Source organism: Carya illinoinensis, chromosome 13 (genome assembly GCF_018687715.1).
Source record: "Carya illinoinensis cultivar Pawnee chromosome 13, C.illinoinensisPawnee_v1, whole genome shotgun sequence".
NCBI classification, from domain to species: Eukaryota; Viridiplantae; Streptophyta; class Magnoliopsida; order Fagales; family Juglandaceae; genus Carya; species Carya illinoinensis.
The window spans coordinates 27356271-27369741 of NC_056764.1; the positions used below are offsets into that span (position 1 = coordinate 27356271).

Here is a 13471-nt window from a genome sequence, read left to right on the forward strand (position 1 = left end):
GTTTTGATACAAAATTTAATTCTTGTCTCAAATAAGTATTTCTAAGGACGAAATTTAATTGGTCCCTAAACAAATTCGTTTCTAAAGATCAAATTTCTTGTAGTAGCTATTCAATTCGTTAAAAGTATTAGACTGCTTTTTAATTTTAAGTTTTTCATTTAATGAGCCGAATCTCTTATTAATCTCACATATATAACCGTATCTTATTTTTCAAGTAATAATAAAATAGTCGTAAAACACGCATGATGCACAAGCTAGGAGAAATATATAATATTTCAATATTAAAACTTCGAGTTCACTGGGTGATAGGCACGTCTTACACGATAATCTATAATATATATGAAGGAATATTGAAAGGAATTAAAAGTGTATATAGGCATTTCTTCCTAAATCATGAGAAAACCAGCTTAAGGTATACCAAAAATTCAAGAAAGATTAATCTACGTACGTACGTACTGTGCTAGCTATCTAATTACAGCACACGAATACCAATGGATGATGGTCATCTGGTATTCTTTGATGAAATTAACACCTGCATGCATCTTATTTCAGGGTATCCACATTTTTGCTGAGCTCCTCCAGCTTCCTCAGCCTCACTTTCTCACTTTCACTCACCAGCTGACCGACAAGACATGATTACAAAATCAGAACACATGAAATTAATGTTAATATAAAATATCTGCACATGATAATATAAGATATCACTTGAATTTTGCCCTACAAAGTACGGCCACTTATGCTTAAAATGATCAACATATATCTAGTATTTACCTCCATTAATTTGGTAACTAGTTGAGATTTTTCCTTGTTTTTCTCATTGAAAGTCTCAAGGGCTTCCCTGTATTCTCTCTCCTGTAACAAACAAACAAACAAAGTTGTAGGAGATCTTTCGAATTAAAATATATATATATATATATCTTGGTTGATTTGATTTGATTTATAAGGGTAATAATATCACAAAAAGAAGCTTGATCTAATGAGGCATTTAATTTTGTCGTATATGTCAAGTCATGATTCCATATATGATATTCCACGTACACTTGTATATATCATGATGTTCTATAATAATTTGGAATCATCATATCTTAAAACGTAAGGGATCGAAGGGTTTCCTTTCCATGACGCAATATTCAGATGCCTCTTGATGATTATAAGCAGCTAGCTAGCTAGCTTTTTTATCAAACCCAGATTTACAAAACAACGTCAAACTAAGCATAATTAATATGAATATTGTACAAATTAAAGCAGAAAAGTAGTAGTAGTACTGGACCTTCCTTTGGCAGCTCTGCCCCAGTGGCTTTAACTCTTTGTTAACTACGTCTATCCTCTTGCGAACCAGACCGACTTCCTTCCTCATTGGATCTGTGAGACCCTCAAGCTCCTAATACATTTGATTTTCATTTATTTGATCAAATAAATCCACCAAACTTAATTCATCATTAACATGTCATATGTAGATAATATTATATCACAGTTTCTTGACGTTCAATTTCTTCAATGCACATGCCTGTCAACATGATATCAGCTTGCAGATTAACAAAAAAAGATCGACCAGTAGTACTCACAGGAAAATTGTCTTTTAGTTTTTGAATCATCAAGGCATGCAGGTTGCTCAAAAGAAGTCGAAAAAAGTAAAGAAACTAATTGGCACTTTCAATTTCTCTCTTGCAATTAATGAAACTGATCGGCATCAAAGATTCTCATTTTTTTCTGCATATTTAATGCAGATCACACGGACGCATATATGTAGTAATAAACTTACTTCCCGAATCTCTGCGAGTCGCTTTGTTGCTTCTTCGACGCGGCCCAGCTGGGTGTGAACCTTGTTCCTAACCTCCATCTTCTTCCTCTGAATTTCTTCTTCCTTTGCGCGGAACATAACCAGCACCGACTTTGACATGTCTTCTTCCTTGTCGATCTCCATTGTCGGGCTCCCACTCATCACAGTTCCTGAATTCTTCTTGATCGCCAGCTGTTGCATTTGTGATTGCTGCTTCTCGAACATCTGTTTTGGCGTTGCCATCGCTATGACACCTTTTTCCCTCAAATTAATGTGCAGAGCTCTCTCTTTCCTACCTCCCTTCTTTTGCTCGATCTTTTTGCTTAGAATGATGGTTCTTATTCTCTTGTTTTAGGTTGGATTATATGAACATGACCGGCTGGCTTTAAAGGTATGAAACCAACAATATTTCACTAAAAATATAATACAATAGTACAAGTTAAAATCATGACAGAATACCTCCTCGCTTTATATAATCATCATAAAGGTTATTTCAGAAAATTACTCGAACGCCTCCTCCATCAACACCATCAAGACTTTTGTACGGGAAGTTAACAATATCAGATATAGTATGGAGTAGAAATGATCAAGGCTACAGTATTCTTACCTGCAGCTTTGGTTTCAATATATTCGATGTAAACTTGGTGATTAAGGATCTAGATCATGTGCCCTTTTTGGGTAAGGTGATCAGGTAGCTATATATTTTCTTAAGTTGGTATAATGGCAAATTCAACCAACTGCTACTGTTCTTCTCACTTGGGTAACAAATGTTTTTATGTGAATATATATATTTATATAGGTGAAGTGTTCAATGATGGTTTATATATATTTATATAACGTGCCACCCCATACATGCTGACATGAAGAAATGCAGAAAGTCGGGATTAACATTTCCCTCTGATCATTTTGGAAAAAGATTTCTTCATGTTATATATTGCCAAACTTAGGATTTAACATTTCTTCATGTTGTTGCTCGTGTCAGTTTTTAGCATAGCATTAAATGCTCAATTTATTTATAAAACTCAGTTAATGTGTATTTTTAAATTCTGGTATGATGCGCAATACAGTGATCACCGAACAGTTCGATTAAAAATTATTGCTAATTATTTTGTTTTCTTGAAGAGGGTGCTTGGGGTGGAAGCTTTGTTCGTGGAGTGGACAGTAAGAGCTCACCTACGCAAAAGCATGAAAAGAAGGCCGAGATCACTTAGGATTCAAGATAGAGTAGGAGGGATTGGCATCTAGCTAGCTCCCTTCCTTTATCACGTATCATTACAGGCACAGCTTGTAGCTAGGGTTACATGCAGCAGCTTGGACTTCCAATTACAAAGAACGATCTGATATTCCACTTTATTCACTTTTCTTTTTTCCTTTCTAAATTATATATTGTATTAATATTATTTCTTTTGTGTTTTGAGCGTATGTCTTACATTATTTTCGACAAAAAGAATTGGGTTGGTTGGATCTAATTAACATGGTGAATTAATGACAGCAAATATATACGTTTGGAAAAGGGAAATAAAAAGATGATCATTGCTTCTTATTTTGCTAACTTTTTTCCACTTTCCACCTAAATTTTCAGGCATGTGATCTGAAGCTTCCTTTAACATGTCCAACAGATCACTGGCTTGCATGCAGCTATTTATATTTACAAAAGAAAAAAAAAAAAAAAAAAAACCGCTACATATATTATAAATAGATTATACAAAATAAACCCACAAACTGATTTGACTTCATAGAATTTGTTAGATCTTTTTATAATAAAAGTAACTTTACGATCTGAAATACTATATTTAGTCACATCAATTTGTAAGTTTACTTTTATATAATGTCTTTGTGATTAAAGTATTTTCCTAATTATATATATGCAACGTACATTAATTTGCATGTTTTCTTGAGACAATCTATCAGGATTAATATTTGATGTTAAATGGAGATAAGAGGATACATATATTTATGTTTTCTCATATAATATTTGTAACTCATTTTTTTATTTATGAGGTGAAATTACTAAGAAAAAGAAAGAGCCATGAATTTGAACTTTATAAATAAAAAAATTACGATATAATAATAATATTGGAACAAAATAATATGGAAATTGGAAAGTATTTCAAGTTCTTTTATGAGTGAAATAAATAAAAATATTGATCATGGAAAGATGATCAGAAGTATTGCCACAACAATTAAGCTGCATGCATGCATTCAGAAATTAAACTACGTACATGCAGATAATCAAATCGATCAGATAATTAATTAGAATCATAACCCAGTACGTAGTACGTACTTGATCGATCCAAAAGATCAGTGGGAAGATTATTGTATATATCATGAGCTGCATTCCTAATTCCCTAGCTGGCTAGCTTATATATATATATATATAATTTTTTAATAGCTAAGTAAATATTTTTTTAATGAATTTATGATTTTTTATTTTTTAAAAAATGTTTAATGAATTTAAAAAAGTGTTTGAAAAAAAAAATACAAAAAGAAAGACAAAATTTTGCCTATTCGACGACTGGTCTCTCGATGGCCTCCGTCGACAACATGTGATTTTTCATTATATGTTAATGCTTAAATATGTGTGAGTTTAAAATATAGAAAGATAAAAATAGCAAATCACATATTGATTAGCTTAGCTTATAGCATTTAATCTCTTGAGCATAACCAAATTGGTTGCTACCGGCCAATAATTTAGCTGGCTGCTTGCATTCGTAGTTTCGTACACATACCATCCCAAACTATCTTAATTATAGATCTAAAACTTCGTATTTAAACCCCATGATGCTAAGTGTATCATTTGCCCCCAAAAAGAAAAAAAAAGAAAAAGAAAAGAAGGTCGTTAAAATAATATTTAGACTCGTAAAATGTTTCATTTTATTTTATTGTTATAATTTTTTTAAATTTTTATATAAAATATAATAAATAATTAAAATTTTTAAATGTCAAAATAATAATAATTTTAAAAAATAATAATTTATTTAATTTTTATATTTTATTTAAAATTATTTTATTTCATTTCTGAACTGAAATCAGCCTAATTTAAGCTACAGGCTGAGATGGTTGAGAGGTAACAGATAATTACAATTCTCAATTTCTGGGCTAAAAGATGGTGTTCATATAATATTAGGCCCATCGAAGACTTATGAAAGTGCCATACATTGAGTCCTTCAAACTACATAGGCCCAACCAATATATATATATACACACCTTGTCGTGGAACGGAGGTAGGGAGGGAGAGAGGGAGAGGGAGAGATGGACAGCGCTGGAGATGCTCGGGGGCCTCTGAGCCTTAACCCTAGCAATGGAAGATGGGAAGACGAGAAAGAGAAGCCAAAGGTAGTGGTGATAATGGGTCCCACTGGGTCAGGGAAGTCAAGACTTGCCATTGATTTGGGGTCCCGCTTCCCCATCGAGATCATCAACGCTGATTCCATGCAGGTCTACCGAGGCCTGGATGTTCTCACCAATAAGGTTTCCCTCAATGAACAGAAGGGTCTCTACTCTTTCTCTATCTCTCACTACTCTTACATGTTTTTCAGTGTGTGCGTGTTTTTGAGAGAGAGAGAGAGAGAGATTGGTGAAATTTACGTTTGCGTTACTTTGGTATAGGAGTGCCACATCATCTTTTGGGGGCTATAAGCCCAAACGTAGAATTCACAGCCAAGGATTTCCGGGATTCTGCTATTCCTGTAAGTTAGTTATGCTCAATATATTCCGTCTTTGTTTGTCTGTCTGTGCATCTTTGACTTTACATTCGGAACCTTTTACTCACAAAAATGAAAATGGTGTGAAATTAGCGTTTTATGAAGCAGTTGTTACAATGAAGATTTTGATGCATATCTTGTTATGATGGCTTTTATAAGTCAGCTCTCTGTGTTGTGTCTAGGCACTAATCTTTGCAGTTACTGCAGTTTCTTGAATTTCTTTCCTATATAATCAGTTTGGTTTGATAGCTAATGCAAAAAGTTACAAAGTCTGACATTTCATTAATCATCGTAGCATACCAAGATGTACATTGTTAACGCCTTATGGGGCATGCTACAATATGAGATTTTCTTGAAGAACTTATCATCATAAGCCCATAAACCCCTGGGGGTTGGCTCAAGTGGTAAAGGCCTTAGGCTTGGAGGTATACTCCCATTAGGTTTAAGGTTCAAATCCCATTGGGGGAAAACAATCACTAAGGGCCATTGGACTTAGAGATGTTTTTCTCTTGAATTACATGAGATGCACTTGTGGGAAACTCTTTGCTGAGGGCCTGTGCATCTCCGGGATTAGTTGGGATGCTATTCTCGAACACCCAGCACTAATAAAAAAAAAATGTATAAGCCCATAAATCAACTAAAGTTTTACGGGTTTTATTTTTCCTGCAGAATTTTTAGAATTTTCAGATCGTGATTAATTAGTCCTAAGAATATGTTGAGCTTGTTTGATTACTGTTGTGCAATCCATGATATGGCTATATATCGTAACTACATAGTTGAAGGAACTGAGTGCATCATTCAATATCATCAACCACTTGTGGTTAAGTTCTTGTCTTTCATCTGAGCAGATCGGCCTAATTGCTAGATCTAGAGACATAATGGGGGATTTATCTATTGCGTTTTCATCTGGACATGGCCTATTGTTTCCATCATATATTTTAATTTTTACAGACTAGGGGCATGTAGTGCTGCAAAATCCTGTTTCTGTTTACATTGTCTGTTTTTGTGCCATTCCATGTGTGTTGATTTTATGTTTGATTTTCTCAACCTCTGTTCTATCCATGTCTATTGGCTTTATTGTTGTCATGGTGACTTGGATCTTTACAGTATTAGATGTGATTAGGGGTGAGCACTAACATAGTCGGAGTTGGATTCCCCTAAATCCGACTCCGACTCGGACTTATGTAGGCTCCAATTGGACTCCGACTTGTTGGAGTAGAGTTGTATTTGGGCTTTCTTTTAGTTTCATATTTAGCCCATTTTTAAAAAGAATTTTTTTTGGGCTTTCAAATTTTAGTTTTTTCAAAAATTAAAAACTAAAACTAAATCATTCACTACTGATTTACTTCTATACTAATACCTAACTTTTTTTTTATACTAAACTTATTCTATAGTGTCTAATTATATGTTATCATACTATAACATTACATATTATTTATAGTGTCTAATTACATATTATACTATAGTATTATGTTATTAACTTATTATATTAGACTTATTTCTATACTAGTGTCTAATTATTTCTACACTAGACTTATTTCTAGTGTCTAATTGCATATTATTATACTTAAATAAATTAGTATTATGTGTTATTAACTTATTATACTAGGCTTATTTCAATATTAGCGTCTAACTTATTTCTATAATTGATTATGTATGGTAGTAATACTATGATGTTAACCCCAAGGGGTTGGCCTAAGTGGTGAAGGCCTTGGTCTTGGGGTCTCATTCCCTTCAAGGTCCAAGGTTCAACACCTCATGGGTGCAAACAATCCTTTGGGGCCACACCCCCTGGTGAAAAGCCAGCGATTTAACCAGTTCCGTGTAGGGAAACTTCCGAGGGTGCGGTGCACGGGACCGGGGTTTATTCTGCAGGGGTGGGTCCAAAGGGCTCTACCTTGGAGAGGTTCCCCGACATCAAAAAAAAAAAAAAAAAAAAAAAAAAAAAAAAAAAAAAAAAAAAAAAAAAAGGTAATACTATGATGTTTACACATATACACTAAACTATTATTAGTTTATTTATATTATAGTGTAAGTATATTATTTTATAATAATTAGCTCATACTAGTATTTTATTGAATTTAACTATATAAGTTCTAGTTATATAGCTATATAAATATACTAGTATATATGATAAATATATAAATAAATACATATTTTTATAACATATGTACAATATCGGAGTCGGATTTGAAGTCGGAGTTGGATTCGGATGGCAAAGTCAAAGTCGGATTGGATCGGAGTTGGTCAAGCAACACCTCCAACTCTGACTGAAAAATTTAAAAAAAAAAAAAAAAAAATCCGCCTTCAACTCCGTTTGGTTGGAGTTAGAGCGAAGTCGAAGTGGAGTCAAAGTGAAGTCGGAGCGGAATTGGATTTGGAGGCAAATTTTCAGACTTTTGCTCAGCCCTAGATGTGACAAATATATATATGGATGTGATGATTTAAATATTGTTTTAACGATACATATTAACTTTTGTAACTAAGGCTTGGCTCTGCATTTTGGAATTTCAGCTCATCGATGATGTATTGTCTCGCAGTTGCATCCCAGTCATAGTTGGGGGTACTAACTACTATATCCAGGTAGATGCGTATTGCATTCTGTTCTTTCACAATAAAGGAGAATCGATTAATGTTAACTTTTATAATCTTCATGGAGTGAATCCTCATTGAGCAAAGTGAAGATGTATTACAATACTTCTCTTCCAATTTATTTCCTACAACTTTACAGAGAATGATTTTACTTCTACGACATGCTTTTTATTTTATTTTTGGTGGCCTATGTGTTCTGTTAAGGCTCTGGTAAGTCCATTCCTCTTAGATGATTCATCAGAAGACATGGATGAAAGCTGCACACGTGGTCCTTCTGGTAAATACCTTTCCCATTGATTTCGATTTCGATATTTGCTTTAAATGCACCTCACATCCATTATAATTTCACAGGAGAAGATCAGCTAGATCATGACCTGGATTTTGGCAGAGACAGTTCGAAATATGGCTATGACCATCTTAAGGACATCGATCCAGTTTCAGCAAACAGAATCCATCCAAACAACCATAGAAAGGTAAGGGTGCCAACATTATATTTATTCTTTCCTCCTTGAAATACATAAGCAAGGGTCCATTTTTTTTTTATAAGTAAAATAATTTTATTAATCAAAGAAGAGGCAAAGCCTGATACATTGTATAGTTTGCCCTAGCTAAGTAGGGATCATCTTCCACACAGCAAGGGTCCATTGATGATAGATTTCTGTCGTTTGCATTGTAAATTGATTGTTGGGAGTATAACCAATACTGTTTCTATTTCCACCGACGTCTCTCTGCCTTCATCTCAACAGAATAATTTTCTATACTGAAGAACATAGATAACTGGAAAAGTAACAACCTAGTCCCTATTAGCTGGCCAATAGTTACTAACTCAAAAGTTGTTGCTGTTGGCAGTAAAGTAGGCACTTGGCCGGTTTGAGTTTGCCTATTCTGAAAGAAAACATGTTTAATGCTAGGGTAGTTCCTAGGGGCCTGGGAGTTGTGGCTTGATCAACTTGTTTAAGTTCAACTCAATTTGGAGTTTGCTTGGGATTTGCTATTGCCTTTTGTAGATTATATATTTTTCATGTTGATATATATATAAATAGTTTGCTTGGGATTTGCTATTGCCTTTTGTAGATTATATATTTTGCATGTTGATATATATATATATTTATATATATCTAAGGGGTGGGTCCGAAGGGCCCCTGCCTTGGAGAGATTTCCTGACATAAAAAAAGAAGAAGAAGAAGTATATATCTATCTATCAATCAATCTATCTATACATGTATATGCAGGATTAGAAGTACGAAAGTATGCATGTGATTTTTAATTATAATGATGTTCATTTACAATGTGGCTATTCCATTATTATCAGTGATTTATAGATGTAGATAAGAAGTACTTTACTGGTGCTGATTTATTGATTTTGTCATGGAATTGCTAATATATATATTTTTTAATTTTTGTTCTTTTAGTCATTAAAGGGGTTTTCTCTTGCATACACCCCCTTTCTGAAGTATCCTGTATCATCCTATGTACTAGGGTTGCATGTAATGCCCTAATGAAAGGCCCAAGCTACATGACTTATACTCTAAAAGGACTAGTCAATAATACAATTAGATTCCCATTGGAAACTTATAAAGAGCAATAACTTCTCTTTCCCAATCAATGTGGGACCCCATACAATCACTTGCCCTTATTCTTATTAGATGGTATATCACAATCTCTCTCTCTTAAACTTCCAACGTCCTCATCGGGCCAATCCATCGTACGTGGCACAGCTCAAGTCCCATATTTTTGGTCATGATAGGCTCTGATATAATTTGTAATGTCCCAATGGAAGGCCCAAATCACATGGTCTATATTCCAAAAGGACTAATCAATTATACAATTGGAGTTTCATTAGAACCTTATAAATAGCAAGAACTTCTCATTCCCAAGCAATGTGGGATCCTATACACCATTTACCCTTATCCTTATCATATAAGTTATCGCATTGCACCCCTTTGCAATTGTTTTTCCTTTTGTTTAATGAATTGAATTTATCATAAAATTATATGCTATGGGGTCAATTGTTTTGTTATTTCAATATTCTGCCCTTGTAAGGTTGTATAGGTATTTGTAGTTGTATAACGCTTTCATTTTTCAGATCGGTTACATGTTGGAGGATAGAAGTTTCAAAATTTTTCATTATGTTGGATATTATCCAATCATGTGTTTCTTTTGCAGTGGGAAATAAATTCTTATTAGCAATCTTGTTTCTAATGCTAACTATTTATGGAAAAAATTGTTAAAAAAGGTGTTATCCTCAAGATTGTAATGTGACTGGAAATATTGTTAGTCTTGTTTACCTTAATGCCATATCTGTCTAAGAACATTCTTTCGATGCATTTTTTTTGTGCAGATTAGTCAGTACCTCAGTTTGTATGCTCGCTCTGGTATTCCCCCTAGCAAACTTCTCCAGGAAAAGACTGCTGAGGTTCAGTATCATTAGTGATTTATATTTGTTTGGTCATAATTATCTCTTTATGATGTTGGATTGTTTTATTGCTGTCAAAAGACCATAATATTAATGAAAATCTATTTACTTTTTGAAATTTCACTCTTTTGAATTATTTTAAAATCTTACATGTGGCAGGGCAGAACTGGGGTCGAGTTGATAATTCTAGATACAATTGCTGTTTTATTTGTGTGGATGCTTCTCTTCCTGTACTGGATCGATATGTGGAGCAAAGAGTTGATTGCATGATAGAAGCTGGATTGCTTAATGAAGTCTTTGACATTTACAGTCCAAAAGCTGATTATACTCGAGGCCTGCGACAAGCCATAGGTGTTCGGGAGTTTGAGAATTTTCTGGGAGTTTATGAAGAAAGTAGTTCAATTGACTTGTCCCTCTCTCTAAATTCAATGAACAAGGGTGACAAGATGTCATTACAGAATCTTAGTGCTGTCTTGGATTCCTTTGACAATAACCAGCCCAAAATGCTGATGAAAGAAGCCATTGAGAAAATGAAATTAAACACCCGAAGACTTGTTCGTCGTCAAGTTAGTGTTCTTCATCCCCATTTCATGAATTTCTTTGACATGCATTCATTTGAAATTTTTATTTTTGCCAATACTCCAATTATCTGTCCAGAAATATGCGCACTACCTTTCCAGTTAGCATTGAATCTTTGGAAGCATGACTCTTTCGTTTGAGAATGTGTCATATTGTAATCTTGTGTCGCATATAGATCACATGGTACTCACATTTGTAGTGATTAGTCGTTGGTGATTCATTAAACTTTTTAAATGTTCCTAAATGGTAAATACTGAAAGAGCAATGTTTGCTCCACCATTTGAATTTGTCAATAATGGAATTTCTTCCAGTTGTATTTATTCCTTCAGATTTTCCAGAGTTCAAGAGAGTTTTCTTCAGTTGTGTATATATATATATATATTTTATGTTGGGGAACCACTCCATGGCAAGGCCCTTAGGATCCACTTCTGCAAAGTAAACCTTGGTCCCGTACACTGCCACACCCTCGGAAGTTTCCCTACACGGAACCAGTTAAAGTGCTAGCTTTTTACCAGGGGGTGTAGTCCCAAAGGATTGTTTGCACCCATGAGGTGTTGAACCTTGGACCCTGGAGGGAGTGATACCCCAAAACCAAGGCCTTCACCACTTGGGCCAACCCCTTGGGGTTTCTTCAGTTGTATAATTAACTAGGGGAAAGTACACTTTGCACCTCCAAACTATCATCACTTTTGCAATATACACCCCAAAGTATCAAAACTAACAAATCATATCCTAGACTACCAAATTTTGGTAATTTCCACTCGTAGGTTAGATTTTATTTTTTGTACCACATGTTCTATTTCTCATTGATCTTAACAGTCTGATTACAACCTAGGGTGCAAACTGCCAAAATTTTGTATGTGAATTGTAAAAAACAGTAGTTTCTTCTTCTTCTTCTTTTTCCAAATTTCCCTCGGTTATGATTTAGCTGTTTGTGTCGCACGTTTTATTTTTCATCGATCTTAATTATCATATTTTAACTGGGAAAACTATTAGAACCGCTCTAGGACATGCAATGATGCAAGCCCAAGCATGCCCTTTGAAAAAAAGTGGAATCCATCTAAAAAAATCTACCATTTTATGGTGGTTCCTACTTTTTTCAAAGGCATTGCAGGCTTGTATGCCTTAGGCCTATATCTAACTATACTCTTATGGCCATAGATCGATTGATAGCTTAGTAATACGATGTTGTTTTCATACAGAAAAGAAGGTTAAGTCAGCTGCAAGCATTGTTTGGATGGAACATAAATTATGTTGATGCGACAGAATCCATATCATGTATGCCTTCTGTACTCTTTTATGTTTGTATTCTGACAAACAGCATTAGAAACATAGTTTCCAGCTATACTGAATTAAATATTCTCTTGTATAGGCAATTCAGAAGATTTATGGGCCTCAGAAGTGGTCGAACCTGCTGCAAAAACTATTAGATCTTTCCTTAATGAGAATGCCATCTCAATGAATGATTCGGAGGCTCTGAATTCCATGGGACAGAAGTTAATCCAGAGGGACTTGTGGACTCAATATACATGCAAGGTCAGCAATTGTAGGAGTCTAGGATTTTACTCTTCTCTGCTCGCCTTTAGCCCCATGTTTTGGTACTGAGTTGGTACTAGTGTTCAATTCTTCTTTGCTCTTTGGACAACGTCCCTGGCTTTAACATGAGTATATTTAAACTTCTCTATTGGTAGGCTTGTGGAGATAGGGTACTTAGAGGAGCTCACGAGTGGGAACAACACAAACAGGGCCGCGGGCATCGAAAACGCATTTCAAGGCTCAGGAAGTCTCAAGCTTATGACTTACAGACTTAAAAAGTGTGGCTACAACATCCAGACTCTTGCTAGACGCCTTGAATGAGCCAGTATTAACCATAGGTGCTGTGAGATTTGAGGGGGATTCTGTGAAAGCGCCAAGAATGCTTGTTGTTACCCCTAACCGCTATTTATTTTTTTCTACCCAATTTCTTGTTTTCTGTGTTCTCATATATGGAAGGATGAGAGCAAAGTACCTTGTGTGAGGTGCTGAGTTGCATGAGTAATATTATATTTTCTTTGCTCTTTTAACAATATCCATACGACTATAATTCGGTAATAAAAACATTATAAAACATAGGGTTAGAAAATAAAAGTATAGGAAAAAATTTTACCATGGACGATTTTTATTTTATTTCATTTTTAATCTTGATTTGGGATATTTTTGACATTTTGAGACAGTGCAATGACATTAGTATGTAGATTACATTGTAAATATTGAAAGATCAGAGGTTATTAATGTAAATATATTCGTAGTTAGAGGAGATAAATATATTTTTAAGATGCATACAAAAGAAATTTAAATAATATAGAGAGAGAATATGAAAGTTCTTGTGCAAGGGAAATTAATTAAAAAAATAAAACTAGT

General features: G+C 34.4%; 2 protein-coding genes across 2 annotated transcripts; one reads left to right on the forward strand and one right to left on the reverse strand.

Annotated features, from left to right (window-relative positions):
- Window positions 1–243: 243 nt before the first annotated feature.
- LOC122292534 (structural maintenance of chromosomes protein 1A-like) lies at window positions 244–2387 on the reverse strand. The gene is made up of 4 exons (XM_043100937.1): window positions 1763–2387; window positions 1271–1381; window positions 772–852; window positions 244–618 (listed from the first exon to the last, which is right to left on the reverse strand). Exons 1-4 carry the CDS (start codon window positions 2021–2023, stop codon window positions 544–546), a joined length of 528 nt encoding a protein of 175 aa, XP_042956871.1. The 5' UTR covers window positions 2024–2387; the 3' UTR covers window positions 244–543.
- Window positions 2388–4998: 2611 nt separating this feature from the next.
- Window positions 4999–13134, forward strand: LOC122292533 (tRNA dimethylallyltransferase 2). The gene is made up of 10 exons (XM_043100936.1): window positions 4999–5273; window positions 5390–5469; window positions 7999–8067; window positions 8281–8353; window positions 8428–8549; window positions 10418–10492; window positions 10657–11058; window positions 12274–12349; window positions 12444–12607; window positions 12763–13134. Exons 1-10 carry the CDS (start codon window positions 5033–5035, stop codon window positions 12880–12882), a joined length of 1422 nt encoding a protein of 473 aa, XP_042956870.1. The 5' UTR covers window positions 4999–5032; the 3' UTR covers window positions 12883–13134.
- Window positions 13135–13471: the final 337 nt, after the last annotated feature.

Bases quoted from the DNA above. Each gene is read 5' to 3' on its own strand.
- LOC122292534 (XM_043100937.1), bottom strand. From the start codon at position 2,023: ATGGCAACGCCAAAACAGATGTTCGAGAAGCAGCAATCACAAATGCAA. The intron at 1,382-1,762 runs GTAAGTTTATTA...CAAATGTATTAG, and splicing joins GACTCGCAGAGATTCGGGAA to GAGCTTGAGGGTCTCACAGA. The intron at 619-771 runs GTAAATACTAGA...CTTGTCGGTCAG, and splicing joins TAGTTACCAAATTAATGGAG to CTGGTGAGTGAAAGTGAGAA.
- LOC122292533 (XM_043100936.1), top strand. From the start codon at position 5,033: ATGGACAGCGCTGGAGATGCTCGGGGGCCTCTGAGCCTTAACCCTAGC. The intron at 10,493-10,656 runs GTTCAGTATCAT...GTGGCAGGGCAG, and splicing joins TCCAGGAAAAGACTGCTGAG to AACTGGGGTCGAGTTGATAA. The intron at 12,608-12,762 runs GTCAGCAATTGT...CTCTATTGGTAG, and splicing joins GGACTCAATATACATGCAAG to GCTTGTGGAGATAGGGTACT.